Here is a 17,273-nt window from a genome sequence, read left to right as displayed (position 1 = left end):
CTCTAGTGTATTTATCGTACTCTTACAATTCTTTTGTTCAGTCAGCATCTCTCATACTGTATTTTGATTAAGCTTTATACTAGATACTTGGTCATTATTTATAGTTTCAAAACACCTAGTTTGTTTGTTTGCACTTAATTCTTAAACATGTAAATAATGTCTTTTCAGAACTTTTTTAGAAAATATGCACCAAGTGAGAATGGGCCAAATGGGATTAGTGCTGAGGTCATGGACACTTACGTTAAAAGCTGTGGTAAGTTTTTCAGGCTATTACTTTCCGTTGACCAGATAAAGAAGAGCAGGCCATCCTGATATTGCCATAATCATATACCTTTAGAACATGTTAATATTTAAATGCTCTATAGGAAGAGTAAAAGATAAATGTTGATTAAAGTAGTCATTAATGCTTTGACGTAATAGTAGTAACAAGGTGTAAATTCTATTTAGTCTTTCATGGATATATCTTTGCAATCACTAAACTATTTTATAATCACAATTTATCTGTTCCTGGAAGCTGTTAATTTTCCATTAGATTTTCTCCATTTTTGAATAACAGAAACTAAGTAGACCATGGGAAAAGTTTCAATCAGAAATAATTGTGTTTTAGATAAAGTTTAAGAACTAAGATAATGGTGCTTGATTAAGAGGGTGCCCTCATGGTATTTTAGAGTCAGTCCTTATGGTCCATTCCTAGAAATAAGTAAACAGTAGTAGTATTTCCTAGAAATACATAATAAGTGACATAGGGATTAATTTTTATTCTTCAGGCATTTATGTCTAACTTCATGAAGCTTATATTCTACAGGATTTTTTTTTTTCATTTTCTTTATTTTTTTTTCTTTTCTTTTCTTTTCTTTTTCTTTTTTCCTGGAGACAGGGTCACACTCTGTCACCCGGGCTGGCTGAAGTGCAGTGACGCAATCACAGCTCACTGCGGCCTGGACCTCCCAGGCTGGCTGAAGTGCAGTGACTCAATCACAGCTCACTGCGGCCTGGACCTCCTAGGCTCAGGTGATTCTTCCACCTCAGCCTGCCGAGTACCTGGGACTGTAGGAGGTGTGCGCCACCACACTTGGCTGATTTTTTTTAATATTTTTTGTAGAAACAGGGTTATGGCATGTTTCCCAGGCTGGTCTCAAACTCCTGGGCTCAAACGATCACCTGCTTTGGCCTCCCAAAGTGCAGATATTGAAGGCATGAGCCACCATCCCCAGCATGTTTATTTTTTTATTTTGATTTTTTTTTATAACTAGATTGTTTAAGGGAGGATTGGTAAAGGAGTTGACACTAGAGTTGAGCCCTGAATGACAGGATATATGATGTGTTATAACTGTTTTATATAAGCGATATATTTGTTTATATCCCTATTTATGCCTATACTTAAGCTAGGAGAGCAAGAAGAGGGCTTTTTAATTAGTTGTTAAGACTGTATTTAAACTTGCATACTATTTTCTGGTTTAGAAGTTGCTTTCTTATACATAATATTTTTGTGTTTTTCACAACACCCCTGTGAAGTCACCTTCCAAATTATTTTGGACCTTATTTTCAAATTTATTCGTGATGGTACATTTTTGTCTGAAAAGCAGAAAGAAAATGAACTTTGAGACTATGGAAATAAAATTGTGTTTTTATATATTAGAATCCTTTATAGTTTTAATTCTTGTTTTTACCATAGGAATATAAACATATATTACATGTAACTGAATTTGCTTGTAAACATGATTACATGCAGTATTTAAAGACTTAAAAACACTGAAGGTTTTGAGAGAAAATGTTTACCCTTGTCCTCTTACTCTGTATTTCTCTCTCTCTTCCCTCGCTCCTTTCTTGTTTTTCTTCTTTATTTTGCCCCATTTCTCTTCTGTTTTTCTCAGACCTTCAAGTCTATGTTTTCTGTGATCTAAAAAAAAATTACATATCATCTAAAGGCTCAACTGGGCTGAACATCCAAGATGGATCACTCACATGATTAGCAGATTATATTGTCTTAGCTAGGCTTATTGTGAATCACTCACACATGACCTGTCCCTGGCTTGGGCCTCGCAGAGCTGGGTTCCAAGAGCAAATATTCAGACAGACAGGAAATGGAAAATACTGGTTTCTGAAGGCCAGGGCTGGGAAGCTGGTACTGTATCAGCTTATAGTATAACTATATTTTGTTATATTCTGTTGTTCAGAGCAGTCCTAGATCTTTCCTGGATTTGAGGGGACAGAATATGTATATAGATCCAAGCTCTGGATGAAAAGGCTGTCACAGAATTTGTGGCCATTTCCCTTAGTACCTTATTACATGAGGTGTTTTACATACCCCCAAATAATTATCTTTTACCTTTTTACTTGTAGCATAGTTATTGTAAACCTTTTAAAGTCATAAATCTGTTTAATAAAGAAATACTTTTTCCACACCAAATACATACACACACACTTGCCCTGTCAGTATTGACTACAATTTGAAAATTCTGCTCATTAGTAAAATTATCAGAATGGTATGTTACAGGTACATGCTTGATGTCGTACCATTGTGTCTTTTGTATAATGGTCCATTTTCCCCCAAGAGCTAATGAAAATATGACTGGCTTTTTCATGGGGGAAGAATACCAATTAAAATTATCTTACCTATTGGACAGTTAAATTCACATTACATCTTATCTCTCCCCTTTTTTCCAACATTTCACATGTATTCATTCCTCTGTAAGTGATTTGATGGCAGGCCTTCTCTTCATCTAGAAGAGCCTTCTGTTTTCTGTATGGCTTCCTGTTTGACAAAATAATCTGTTTGTGTGTAACTTTCATTTTAGAAAATAATGTTTTAATGTTTTTGCAGGGTGTAAGAAAAAAATTGATAATAGTTTTGGTGACATCTTTTCCAGATTATCTAACGTCTCAAGTCTATATCATGCAGCTAAATGTGGGAATACTGTTTATTCTCACATACACACATATCTTTACTAAGTAAAGGGAAATAGGATCAGTGGTCTATTTGTCTTTATATTTTTCTTTAAGTCAAAGTTTTTTTATAAAAACAATTTCAAGATGTTTTGCATCTCACTGGAGTAAAAAAACTAACAACGTTGTTTTGACAAGATTTTCTGGGACAGAAATAGTGTTTCCATTGTTGTATAGTTAAAGAATAACATCAGTTTCCCTAAAAATTTTCTAGCAAATTTATTTCAGGTCATCTTAAATCATTCTGAGTATTAGTTATCTCCTCAATGTTTCTGAGGATCATCCCATTCTTACCTCAAATGTTTTGTTATTTTTCAGGATGTAGCCTTGTTTAAAGTGCCCTACTGAGTATTGACACTTTAAACTATTGAAGCACTCTAAATTTTCATCTTTACTATTCAATATGGCCATATGTTGATACATATATTTCACTTGACTAAACATGTTTATCAGAATGACCATCCAACATATTTATGGCCATAATCCACTGAGCCAGGGCAAAAGATCCTTATTCATTTTCCATTTCCATATAACAATGAAATGCAGCCTCAAACAAATTTGATGATGAGTAGTTTATAGAAATATTTTGCTTTATCGTTAGGATTAAGCATAATTCGTGTATATCTAGTTACATGAAAATTTTAGGTCAGAATTAACTGTTGCAACACAGGTGAATCAGTATTCTGTAGAGATAGCTAAACTTGAAACAAAGTAAATAGTGACAAAAACTAATTGTAACTTATAATTAAAAAAAATGGGAATAGTAAGTAGGTCTGGATTGAACAACTCAGCAGCACTGATGTACAGTGATGTTATTTTTGAAAATTGCAGGAGTTTTGCTAGTCTTCATATGCACATTATCAGTAGTTTAGTACCCTTGAGTAGCAGCTAGATTTCTACGAATCATATATTAGAGAAACTAAGTGTACTAAGTTCTCATGTGTTCTCAGGGTACTGTACTTACTTTCTCTTTAGGGATATCAAATTTAATATCCCTCAGTAAGTCACTTAGTTATTTTTCAATGGGGAGTCTTTAGTCATTTTTGAAATTGCATGTATCGTGGCAGTTTTAGAGCAGTGCTACTTAAAGTGTGATCTGTGGACCCACAGTATTGACTTTACCTGGGAACTTGTTTGTATTACAGAATCTTAGGCCTTACCCCAATTCTGTGATCAGAATCTTCATTCTAACAGGATTTTCAGGTGATTCTTATGTTCATCAATACACTAGAGTTTAGAGAAGGTTTCTCAACCTTGGGTGTGCATAGTAATTTTTGAAAGCTTGTTAAAATGGAATTGTGGCTGCTGCCCCTAAAAATTCTGATTCAGTAGGACTGAAGTAAGGCTGAAGAGTTTACATATTTAATAAGCTTTGAAGTGATAGTGATACTGCCAGTCTGTGGGATCACATTTTGTGTAGCAATGCTCTAGATCAAGGGTGAGTAAGACTTTTCCCTAAAGCTTTGCAGATAGTAAGTATTTTAGGCTTTTCAAGTCAGATGATCTGTGTAACTATTCAACCCTGCCATTGTAATGCTCAAACCAGTATGAAAATGAATGAGTATGACTGTGTTCAAATAAACTTTACAAAAACTGAGGGGAACCAGATTTGACCATTAAGCTGTAGTTTATTCTCCCTTCATCTAGATACCCTTTAAGTTCTCCTCAGTGGACCACTGTTATCGTTGCATTTAGCTGCAGTTAACATAATGTACCTATAGTGACATAATCATAAGAGTTTATTTTCTCTTTTGTGACAAAACAATCTCTAGTTATAAGAGATTGCTGTTGTTCTAACTATATAAGGTGATTAGGACCAGGTGAAGGCTGTGTGATTCTCTGTGATTCTCTTGCCCTTTTCCTTATGGTCTGCAACTACAGTCATCATGTCGCAATCTAGACAGGAAGGAGAAAAGGCCTAAAGGGCTAACCTCCTAGCTGAGTCAGCCCCTTGCTTAAAACTGCTTTCCTTGCATCTGTATTTGCTTACATTTCGTTGGACACAAATCCCAGCCCAGTGACTTTGAACAATACCATTAATTCTTGGAGCCTGAAGTTTTTCATTTGAAGGATGGTTATCATACTTAACTGGCATCATTAAATGGGTTAGAAATGATGAATATGATATGCCTAGCTAAGAGCCTAGTCTTAAGTACATTGTAACTGTGATTATTATTAATTAATCTATTTTTTCAGTAATTATACCATTGCTTAAGTTGCTTTTGGACTTCTGGAATGGCCTTCAGAACCTAAGTCAAATGAACCTTATTATTTATTGAATTTGAACAGGGTTGTAAGTTCATTAACAGGTGGTCCCATCTGGTTTTTACACGTGGGCTGAAATAAACAGGTTTTTGTAAATATTGCTATAGTTTCATATGTTTACAAGTTGTATTTGTTGTCAGATTATTAATGGTAGAAATAAACATAGTTAAAAAAACTCCAAAAAGGTGCTATTTGCTAAATTCTGTTTAAGTAGTTTCAATAAATGCTAAATTTCCAGACTTTTTTTTAGAATAAAAAGATAACAGAATACAGCTAGAGCCAATGTCTCTGCCTTTAGCCTTGATCATGTAATTTTTCTTAATGCTTTAGAGGATTATTGTGTTAACTTCATAAATGTCTTTACCACTCAAATGAATGCATTTGGTTTTCTATCTGCTTCCATTTCAAGATTATTTTTCCACAGACTTAAAAAAAAAATTAACCCTGCATTTACTTATGTTATCTTATAGAAAACATGGTTATGAGTTACGGGATAATTGACAGTTGACTTTTAACTGTGTCCAATTTGATATTAGAATTGCTAGGCCCATGTTATAATTTAAGGTCTCCTGAACCTAACTTAAGTTTTGATGCAAGTGACTTTTGTAATTTAACAGAATTCTACAAGATTTTCTGTTTTAAATAGTACTTTGAGTTTCAAGTGACAGAAATAAAGATTGCATATTTGAGAATTTAGATGAGAAACCAAAGACATTAGAAAACAAATTGATATTAAAGTTGCACAAACTGCTTTTATATTCAGTAGAATGTATAACCTGGTTTGCATTTGTTTTCACATTTTTTTTTAACTGTTAACTGCAGCTGGATATTGCGTGATCACCTATATACTCGGAGTTGGAGACAGGCACCTGGATAACCTTTTGCTAACAAAAACAGGTAACAATTAATGACTACCAGTAGACATACATTGTATTTGCCCATGGTTTTTACCCCTGAATCTATTTACTAACAAGATAAGTTGCGGCATGGTGCGGTGGCTCACGCCTGTAATCCCAGCACTTTGGGAGGCCAAGGCAGGTGGATCACCTGAGGTCGGGAGTTCGAGACCAGCCTGACCAACATGGAGAAACCCTGTCTCTACTAAACATACAAAATTTGCCGGGCGTGGTGGTACATGCCTGTAATCCCAACTACTTGGGAGGATGAGACAGGAGAATCGCTTGAACCCGGGAGGCGGAGGTTGCAGTGAGCCGAGATTGCACCATTGCACTCCAGCCTAGGCAACAAGAGCGAAACTCCGTCTAAAAAAAAAAAAAAAAGATGAGTTGCATAAGTGAAGATAAATCAGAGAGTCTTAAAAATTCCTTTAAATGTTACCTTGGAAGAACATTTAGGGAAAGTCCTTTCCCTTGTGAGAATTGCTTTAGTAGTAATCCTACAGATGGTCATTTTGCCCACACTTCTGTACTGGAAATGCCTCTTTATGGAAAGCCAATAATGGATACAAGCAGCTTAGTCTCTTACTGTATAGCTCTAGTTAGGTTGTTAAAATGTCCTTTCTCTTACAAAGTGTGCTTAATTCACTTTAATATCTACCTTTAATTATTTGCTTTTCCCCTTGGAGTTCTATGGGATAATCATTCTCATTCTCCTTTGTCCTGACAACTCTTTAGCCCTATGTATTTATCTTTATGCAGACAGCTTCCAAACTTACAGCTTTTTGCCTCAGTCCATTTCATTAACTTCAAATTGAAATATCGAACTGCTTACTTGAAATTCTCATTATATATGGCCAGTTGTAAAAGGTTGTCCTTTCCTCTACTACCTGCCTAAAACCTGTTTCTCATCTCATTTTCCCGTTTCAATAGATAGCAACGTCACCTACCCACTTGTTCAAGCTCTAGACCTCAAAGTCATTCTTAGTATGTCTCTTGGCCTCATCTCATATACTGAACCTATTAGCAAATCTTGTCTACTCCTCAACTCCAAAATAGATCACGAAGTTACCCACTGTCTTCATTTTTACTACTTTGACCCCACTTGAAGCAACCAATATATGTTGCCTAAACAATTTGAATGAAATCTGAACCCTTTATTGGGGCCTTGTGGCTTGTCCAGGCAGGCCATTTGTCTGAATGTCAAACCACTCCTGCCTCAGACAAGAGCCTTTGATGTTTTCTCTTTCTGGAAAGTTATTTATTCAGATCTTTGCAGGGCTGACTTTAGTTATTAAGTTGAAGTTCTAATGACATCTCTTTAGAGAAGCCCTTTCTAACTCTTTGATCTGTAATAACTTATCTGCCTCTTCCTTACTACTATATTGCTTATAGCACTTATCACTAGCTGAAGTTACCTTTTTTGTTTAATTCAACAACTATTTATTGAAGATCTAGTAGATACTGGGAATACCAAAGTTAACAGAACAGACAGAATCCTTGCTCTCCTAGAGCTTGTTGAGTTTTTATCATCGTCTTCTCCCATTCAGGATGCACGTTCCATGAGAGCAGGAACCTTTGTCCGTTGGGGTTACTCCCATGCCTCTGGACTAAAGTGTTCAATAAATCAGTGTTGAATTCATGATGAATAAATACTTCTGCTCTTCCATGAACCTGTCTGGGCTAAATAATTCAAGTTTCTTCAGCCTTCTGCAGAAAACAGATGTTTATGTTACTCTTTAAATTGGTCTCTCAAAACATTTTCTGTTTTGTTTGTATTTCTCCAAATTGTGATAATAATAATTTAACATAATACATCAAGAATAGTTAATTATTAATATAATGACCCTATTAATTTATAATTTGGAATGTCATATATTCAGTTTTTAATTATTACATATGAAAAATCATCTGTTAGAACTTGCATGGGTGATGTCTTGTCTGTGTCAAAGCTAGTCAATCTCCTGAATAACCAAGACCAAAAGAATATAATCAGAGTGTCATGGAGATTCTTGGCTGATTTGCTAATTTAGCAGAGGATATTTATAAAACATTATGGTATATTTGGAGAGAATTGTAATTTGGAAGTTTTCCTGTGTTATTTTCATTAGCTCTTTTTTATTGGTTGAATCTTTTAACCACAAGAATCAAGCAACCAAAATGATTCCATTTTTTTCTAGATTGTAATCATTTACAACTACAATGGAATTCTTTAATATAAAAAGTAGCATTACATCTGTAATGTTATATTCACAAGTTCTACTTGATTCTTTTTTTGGAAATTGATTAACAATCAGACAGTGTAAAAAACCTTTTTCTGTTGTACTTTGAAAAGTACCCTTGTGTGTATTTGTGTGTGTGCATGTGGGTGTTTTGATGGAGGTATTTAAGAGTGAAACTGGAAGGAAGAATCTACGTAATACACTTTTTTGGCCCAGTTCTCAGTTACTTGTTTAATAGAAATTGAATTAAATTTCAGGAACAGAAGCTTTAAGCTTTTGTTAACAGTTTTCCACTAGAGGGTGCTCCAGATTTGCTTTTTGAAAACCAAGCTTTTACCCTAAAATGTGCATAAGTAAGATGCACATTATTTTCCTATTAAAACAGCAGTTCATTTTTTCTTAACTGCTCTGTAATTATTTCATCCAGTTACATTATGCAGTTAGCATTTTATATCTTTCCTACTGGATACATGTTTTCAAGTTTTTAGTTTTGGTTTGGATGAAATTAGATTCTATAAGGAGAGACTATGTCAAGACAAATAGAAGTATAATGCATTCCTCAAGTTCTAACAATTTATAATAATTTTAAAAAGTTTGTGTCTCTAGTCATTTTCACTGAGAGTCTGTATTTCAAAGTGGTTTTAAGTTACATTTCATATATGTTATAAATAGACTTCGTATAGTTCAAAGTGAATTTTGAATGTGGTTCAATGCAGGAAATATATTCCAATGTTTTTAATTAAAAAAAATGCCTCGACTGTCATGAAGACTTGTCCATTGTATATTTTGAGTTTATTATGCCTTCAAATTGAAAACTTTGGGTTCTCTTACATAACTGTCCAATCTTTCACTGGCTGATGGAACATTTTTTAATAATCAAGTAACATTTTTCTTATTCTGAAAAATACAGTACCTTTGTTTTCTGTTCTCATTTGCCAGCCCAAGCAGGTTTAGAGTCTAAGATTCTGCTTTAGATTAAAGTGGTTTTGAATTGTAATCGGACTTCCACTGTATCATCTGTGTCCAGTTCTTTGATATGGGGGATGAAGCAGAAGAAGGAGCCATGCAGATTTCATGTCACTGATATTTTTTGGGGACTTAAACCAGACAAACTATTCTACCCTGTAAATATAGATGAAATAGAAAATGATCCAGCTAAGAACTCTGGGCATGTGAAAGAAAATGATTCACTGCATATAGAGAATGTCAAAATCTATACAAGAGTAATGTTCTCAAATGCAAAATATTAGTCTCAATTATGGATTTCCCAGACCTTTTTTTGGCCCATGCTTTGTTTTTGAATACTTTTAGCTTGGTTGAAGTTTACTCAGCTTGCGCAGCAGAGGGCGCTGTGTATCCACCATAAATGTAAAAGTGTAGAGATTGTATTGCCAGTGTATTGTCATGTGATTAATTATAACGCTGTTTTCTTGAAACAAATTTGGGGTGAAATTTTACTTATTAGTGCATTACTATCGAATTCTTTTTTTATTATTACTATAGAATTCTTTGGACAGGAAATTACAAAGCTAGGCTGTGGTGTGGAGTTGAAAAATAATAGATTTTTTCCCAAGAGTCATTGTCCTTAGGAAAAGCTTTACAAAGCTTACTTAGAGCAATCAGTTGTGACAGGATTCAAATGAAACATGGTTTGAGTTTATCCCAGCTCTTTGGAGAAAGGTTAATTTTTTTTTGTTATTTTTGAGAAAAATGTTCACAAAAGTAAACAGGGAACTGGTATCTGTACTAAATGGAAAGTTCATTGTGAGTCCTAAGGATGGCCCTCCTGATCTTGAGTTGCCATTTGTGAGAGAGGTAGTAGCTTTTTTATCTGCCTTGCCACTTTAGAGTAATACACTTTGAACCTTTTGTCAGAAAGCTCAACATAAAGAAAAATGGTTATTCTTATTGTTAACTTAATTGGACATTTTCTTTCAATATGGTTCCTGTAATACAGGGTTCTCTAGAGGGACAGAACTAATGGTATGTGTGTGTGTATATATATATATATATATATATTCCATATATTTATTCCATATATATATATTCCGTATATATATTCCATATATATATATTCCGTATATATATTCCATATATATATATTCCATATATATTCCATATATATATTCCGTAGATATATTCCATATATATATTCCGTAGATATATTCCATATGTATATATTCCGTAGATATATTCCATATATATATTCCGTAGATATATTCCATATATATATTCCGTAGATATATTCCATATATATATTCCATATATATTCCATATATATATTCCATGTATATACCATATATATATTCCATGTATATATTCCATATATATATTCCATGTATATATATTCCATGTATATATATTCCGTATATATATTCCATGTATATATATTCCGTATATATATATTCCGTATGTATATTCCGTATATATATTCCGTATGTATATTCCGTATATATATTCCGTATGTATATTCCATATATATTCCATATATGTATATTCCATATATATATTCCATATATATAGTCCATATATGTATAGTCCATATATATAGTCCATATATGTATAGTCCATATATGTATAGTCCATATATAGTCCATATATATGTAGTCCATATATATGTAGTCCGTATATATGTAGTCCGTATATATGTAGTCCATATATATGTAGTCCATATATGTAGTCCATATATATGTAGTCCATATATGTAGTCCATATATATGTAGTCCATATATGCAGTCCATATATATAGTCCATATATATATAGTCCATATATATGGTCCATATATATGGTCCACATATATATTCCATATATATATGGTCCATATATAGTCCATATATATGTAGTCCGTATATATGTAGTCCGTATATATGTAGTCCATATATATGTAGTCCATATATATGTAGTCCATATATAGTCCATATATATGTAGTCCATATATATGTAGTCCATATATGTAGTCCATATATATGTAGTCCATATATGTAGTCCATATATATGTAGTCCATATATGCAGTCCATATATATAGTCCATATATATATAGTCCATATATATGGTCCATATATATGGTCCACATATATATTCCATATATATATGGTCCATATATAGTCCATATATATGTAGTCCATATATATGTAGTCCGTATATATGTAGTCCATATATGTAGTCCATATATATAGTCCATATATTTATAGTCCATATATATAGTCCATATATATGGTCCATATATATGGTCCACATATATATTCCATATATATATGGTCCATATATATGGTCCACATATATATTCCATATATATATGGACCATATATATGGTCCACATATATATTCCATATATATATGGTCCATATATATGGTCCACATATATATTCCATATATATATGGTCCATATATATGGTCCACATATATATTCCATATATATATGGTCCATATATATATTCCATATATATATATATAAAAAAGGGGAATTTATTAAGTATTAACTCATACATTCACAAGGTCCTATTATAGGCCGTCTGCAGGCTGAGGAGCAAGGAGAGCCAGTCTGAGTTCCAAAACTGAAGAACTTGGAGTCGACCTTCGAGGGCAGGAAGCATTCAGCACGAGAAAAAGATGTAGGCTGGGAGGCTGGACAAGTCTCTCTTTTCACGTTTTTCTGTCTGCTTATATCCTAGCTGCACTGGCAGCTGATTAGTTTGTGCCCATCTAGATTAAAGGTCTGCCTTTCCCAGCCCACTGACTCAAATATTAATCTCCTTTGGCAGCACCCTCACAGACACACCCAGGATCAATACTTTGTATCCTTCAATCCAGTCAAGTTGACAGTCAGTATTAACATCACAGCTTCTATCCTGATTTTCTGTATTATTCTTTAATTTTAAGTGAAATCAGTTATGTTTTAGACCGAGAAACAGTCTTTCAGAGCAGTTAATTTGTTTGGCTCTAAAGGCAAATTTTTGCATTTATTTTGCCCCTCCCCCATTGAGTGACTTTGGGTAAGTTACATAATATACCAGTAACTCAGTCTCTTCTTCTGAGTCTGTAAATAATAATAGAACCTCTCTCCTAGTGGTGCTGTGAGGTTTGAATGAGATGAGTAGACTTTTGCTTGGTATTGAGCACATAATAAACATTCCTTAAGGGCTATTAGGTTTTGTTTGCGTGTTTGTTTTACCACCATGAGATGAATAATGCCTTTTTTTTTTTTAACTTATGTAGTTGTTATTTGGACTCATACTATTACAGAGAAGAAAATAATTAATATATTTCAAAAATTTCTTTTTCCCACTTGCTATAATTTGGGTATTTGACTCCTCCAAATCTCATGTTGAAACTTCATCCCCATTGTTGGAGATGGTATCAAATGGGAAGTGTTTGGATCATGGGGGTGGATTTTTCATGAATGGCCTGGTACTGTGCTGGAGGTAATGAGTGAGCTCTTCTGTTAGTTCCCTTGAAAGCTGGTTGTTAAAAAAGAGCTTCGTACCTCCCCTCTCATGCTACTATGTGATCTCAGCACATACCAGCTCCTTTTCACCTTTATAGATTATTGATCTTTGATACTGAATAGTATTATTGAAAAATATTGCATCATTGTGCTTTTAACTAAGTGAAAATACTGCTAACCAAGTATATTGTAAGGGTTTAAGTAATAAGTATTGGGAACAGTGAGTGGGAGTATAAATGTAGGGAGCTTTTTTAATTCTGAAAATACAGGTTTTGCTATAAGAATAAATTGCTCTTTGCTATCTTCTGTATTTCTAGGTTTAGTGATAGGGCAATAGGAAAGATACGACATTCAACTAAGACAAAAGGCATTTTATGGAAAAAATGGTAAATAAATGCCAGATTATATATAAAAAATTGAAGAGTGGGAAACTCACTGGAGTAGGGTGTCAGGGAAGAATCTTTGGAGTTGAGAATTATATGGAATCTTTAAAAAATAGAGTTTGGATTATAAGGAACAGCAGAAGAAAGTCAAGTAGAAGGAGGAGAGTAAGAAGAGGTATGGAAAACAGAATGAATACAGTTTTGACATTGGACACATTTAATTATTAAACAAAATGGAAATTTAAAATAAACTTTACAATTAAATACTGTCAAGGAGAATAGTGTATATTCTCTTTAATCCAAGAATTACAAATGCCTTGAACTACGATTTTAGAAATAAGTTCATGTTATTTATGCAAATAACAGGAAAATGTAATTAGCACCTCTTACTCCCTGTGTTTTACAAGTTGGAGACAAAAGGAGGTTAACAACCAGTTTGTTTTATATATACTTTATTTCTTGACTGTTTAAGGTGGTAGATTCGAATAAGATCATACTCTCTGAACTTCTTAAACATTTTTTTAAATTTCGTTATGTATATTTTTTGAACCTTTACAAATTGCATTTTCAGATCTTAACTTTAAAAAAAAACATTCCCTTCAGTATTTATGAAGATGAATTTTCTTAAAACATTACATTAATAGGCTCTTTTGAAAATACGTGGCTAATTTAACTTGCAAAGCATAATATAATTTCCTTGTTAGATACTGAATCTTTTACACTTTTAAATTAAGTAGTAATCCCGTTGTTTAAGAGTTTTCTGACAAGAAGGATAGAAATACACTCTTCATTTGTAAATGGTGAAACGTAGCCAATATTGGAATTCCAGTAATTCCTGTAATGAAATGAAGAAAACTGGGATAGGTTTCGTATTAAAAGCATGGAACCCATTAAATAAACCATGCATGATGGCAGTTTTGTATCAAAGATTGACAAGATTGGTCATCTGTTCAAGTATATTGGTAACAAAACATTATTTAAGTAATTAAATAAAACCAAGGAAAATGTATCTACACCTGTAATATTGTGAGCTTCTTATTTCTTTACCTCTTATAGGGCAGAATCGTGTGTATCCAACAAGGTAAAAGATAAATGAGAACTTCAAAATAAGAATAAAGTACCAAAAGAATTGCTTAGCTTAGTTGAACAGAGGACAAGTATTTAGTTGAAGGTGGTAAAATGGTTAACAGAAATTGATCATGGACTTTTCATTAGATCATGGAAAACTGAAATCATAACATACTCCCCTTGAACCCTAAGAGACTATAGGGATGCTGCTTTTCCAGTGGGTACTGAAGTTATCAAATTCACTTTTGTAAAACTTGTTCCTCATATTTGTTGAATTATGGACTTTCCTTGGGAATCTGGTGAAGTATATTGATCTCCCCCCAAAATCAGTTTCATTGTACTTAGAGACCATTGAAGTCCATTTTGGGATTCCGAAAGAGTAGTTTTTCAGTCATAAATCATTCAGTAGTTTTTTTTAATGGAAATGAAACCCCCCCCCCCGTGTTGACATTTTATGATCTTAAATATGTACATGAAACCTCATAATTGTGCCTACTCTTACATACTATACAATGAAAACAGATTTATAAATCAATCTATGTTACAGATTAGTAAAATTTAACAATGTTAAAATGATAGGTGATATATTATTACAACTAAATTACTATTTACATACTATACAATGAAAACAGATTTATGCTATACATTACTCTTACATACTATACAATGAAAACAGATCTATAAGTCAGTCTTTGTTACATATTAGTAAAATTTAACAAGATTAAAATAATAGGTGATATATTATTATAACTAAATTGCTATTTATGCTAAGAATATGGTTTTTAAAATTTTTCCTTTCTAAAATTTATTTTGAGTAATAATAAATTAGCAGAAGGATTCATCTCAGGAATATTTAATTTACAATTACAAGACAGTACTGAGATAGAGAAAGGTTAAGAAACTTCATACCATTCAGATCTGCCTGAAGACAGTCCTGGAGTATTACAGTCACCTACTGGGTTCTCTTCCTTCTCCCTAGCTGACTTCCTATTTCTTTATCAAAGAATGTAGGATATAATGCCCTCCACTATATGAAGGGCACTGTGCTTAAACTTTAGCACAAAAAAATTTTCTACAAGATGCCACTTTCTGCTGATACCTTAAGAAGTTATCCAGGCTCTGACCGTCTTTGATTCTGAAGACTTACAAATGGGATTGAGCATTTTTAGATTACCATTACTTTGACACGATTTTAGGCATAGTTTCGTCTGAATGAATGAGTTAAAATGAGTTAATTATGTTCCGAAGGCCACTCTCAAACCTGCAGTTAGAAATATCGAAGAATTTAATAGGCTTCATCATGAACTAATATTCTTTATGAAGAGACCCGTTTATACCAATTGTGTGACATATCCCCTACCCAGTTCTTTAAGATAATTCTGGAAACAAATGAGTTTCTTGTCAACATCCAGGCAAACTCTTCCACATAGACTTTGGATATATTTTGGGTCGGGATCCGAAGCCTCTTCCTCCACCAATGAAGCTGAATAAAGAAATGGTAGAAGGAATGGGGGGCACACAGAGTGAGCAGTACCAAGAGTTCCGTAAACAGTGTTACACGGCTTTCCTCCACCTGCGAAGGTAAGTTGCTTTGCTTGGCATAGAGAATTTGTGTAAATTTATTTTATTTTATAGAACAAGAGAAGCTGTTTAAATATATGCATTCTTTAGCATTGATCACTTTTTCAAAATGACAAAGGCAACAATATTTCCTATCTTACATTTAATACCAATTTTGACAAACTGTCAAATATCAAAGGAAAAAAGACATAAACTTTCTTGCTTTCCCACTATCTTATTACTATATCCCACCAGCTAGGAAGCTGGCATCACATAAGATAAAGCAAACCTGGAGGCTTCCAACTTAATGGGGTTGATGTCACTTTAATAAAGTATACTTTGACAGTACTGAGATAGAGAAAAGGTTAAGAAACTTCATACCATTCAGATCTGCCTGAAGACAGTCCTGGAGTATTACAGTCACCTACTGGATTCTCTTCCTTCTCCCTAGCTGACTTCCTATTTCTTTATCAAAGATGTAGGATATAACTTCTTTAGAGTGATATTAGTTCAATCATTTTTATTCTTTAGCAGCCTTAGTTTTGGGTACTGTTCAGGAATATTCAGAAATTTGCTCAGTGATTGTGGTAAATGTTAAATATGATTTTTATCTCTTTTTAACACCTCATCAGTCATTCTGCTACAAAAAATGTTTTTTCTCCACCCTTTTTTCTTCAATGCCACTAAATCTGTGCTTCCTTCTTCCTAATTTACTTAGGACTGACTATCATATGTCATCAGGAAGAAAAATAAAAGTCATGTTTGGTAAATTCAGGACATGGCTCTGATGATTATTAGTCAAAAATGACAGGATCATTTGACTCTAATGCTATTTTCAGCCCAACTATGCAAAATGAACTTTTCTTAGTCCAGCAGAAAATCCCAGTCCAGGAAACATACATACATGCTCTTCCAGGTGAAAATATAACCAATAGATAGCCAGTTGCCAGTGCACATGGGTTCTGTCTCCTTTGACTTCATAACGTTTGTGACATCAATTACTCATACAGTGTTTAGTACATAGGCACTCATTGTATGTTTATTCATTGAGAACTCTTCGTATTTGTATGAGAACCCTCAGAATTTCTGCTCGGAGTCTAGTGTGAGGCCATGTTCCCAGTTAACGTTGATGTGTTGGTCCTAGGAGACTGGTTTTCTTATAGTAATTGGGTTTCATTTATGCAGTGACTAGGTCTTCATTGTAAACTCAGTCTTTTCCATGTATCACAAACCCTGTAACAGGCATTTTACAAATGGCCGTGTTACTTATCCTTTGGGTGGCAGAATGGCTCAGTTTTACCCTCCAGAAATGCTAAAAGAATAATGAGAAAATCAGCGCTCTTTAGATTTGTTTGGTGATGCAGAAGCACTTTCAGAGAGATGAGAGTGCCATTTAATATCTGGGATGTTTAATTTAAAATAGTCAAAGCCTGTAGAAAACTAGGTTGAACCATGGATATCTCAGGGAAGTGGCAGGCAAGATGGTA

The 17,273-nt window shown here is 33.6% G+C and overlaps 1 protein-coding gene across 12 annotated transcripts in view; it reads left to right on the top strand.

The window, feature by feature from the left end:
- The window catches only part of PIK3C3 (phosphatidylinositol 3-kinase catalytic subunit type 3), a 763,308-nt gene that overhangs the window by 89,197 nt on the left and 656,838 nt on the right, over window positions 1–17,273 (top strand). For all 12 annotated transcript variants that reach the window (XM_063645758.1, XM_063645868.1, XM_063645688.1 and 9 more), the window contains 3 exons: window positions 169–253; window positions 6,034–6,108; window positions 15,639–15,807. In XM_063645758.1, the coding sequence (XP_063501828.1) occupies window positions 169–253; window positions 6,034–6,108; window positions 15,639–15,807 (329 nt within the window). The remainder of the gene's footprint in view (window positions 1–168; window positions 254–6,033; window positions 6,109–15,638; window positions 15,808–17,273) is intronic.

Source organism: Symphalangus syndactylus, chromosome 1, assembly GCF_028878055.3.
Source record: "Symphalangus syndactylus isolate Jambi chromosome 1, NHGRI_mSymSyn1-v2.1_pri, whole genome shotgun sequence".
Classification (NCBI taxonomy): domain Eukaryota; kingdom Metazoa; phylum Chordata; class Mammalia; order Primates; family Hylobatidae; genus Symphalangus; species Symphalangus syndactylus.
The sequence above is the reverse complement of the archived record's forward strand: the minus strand, read 5'-3'. Positions and strand labels throughout refer to the sequence as shown.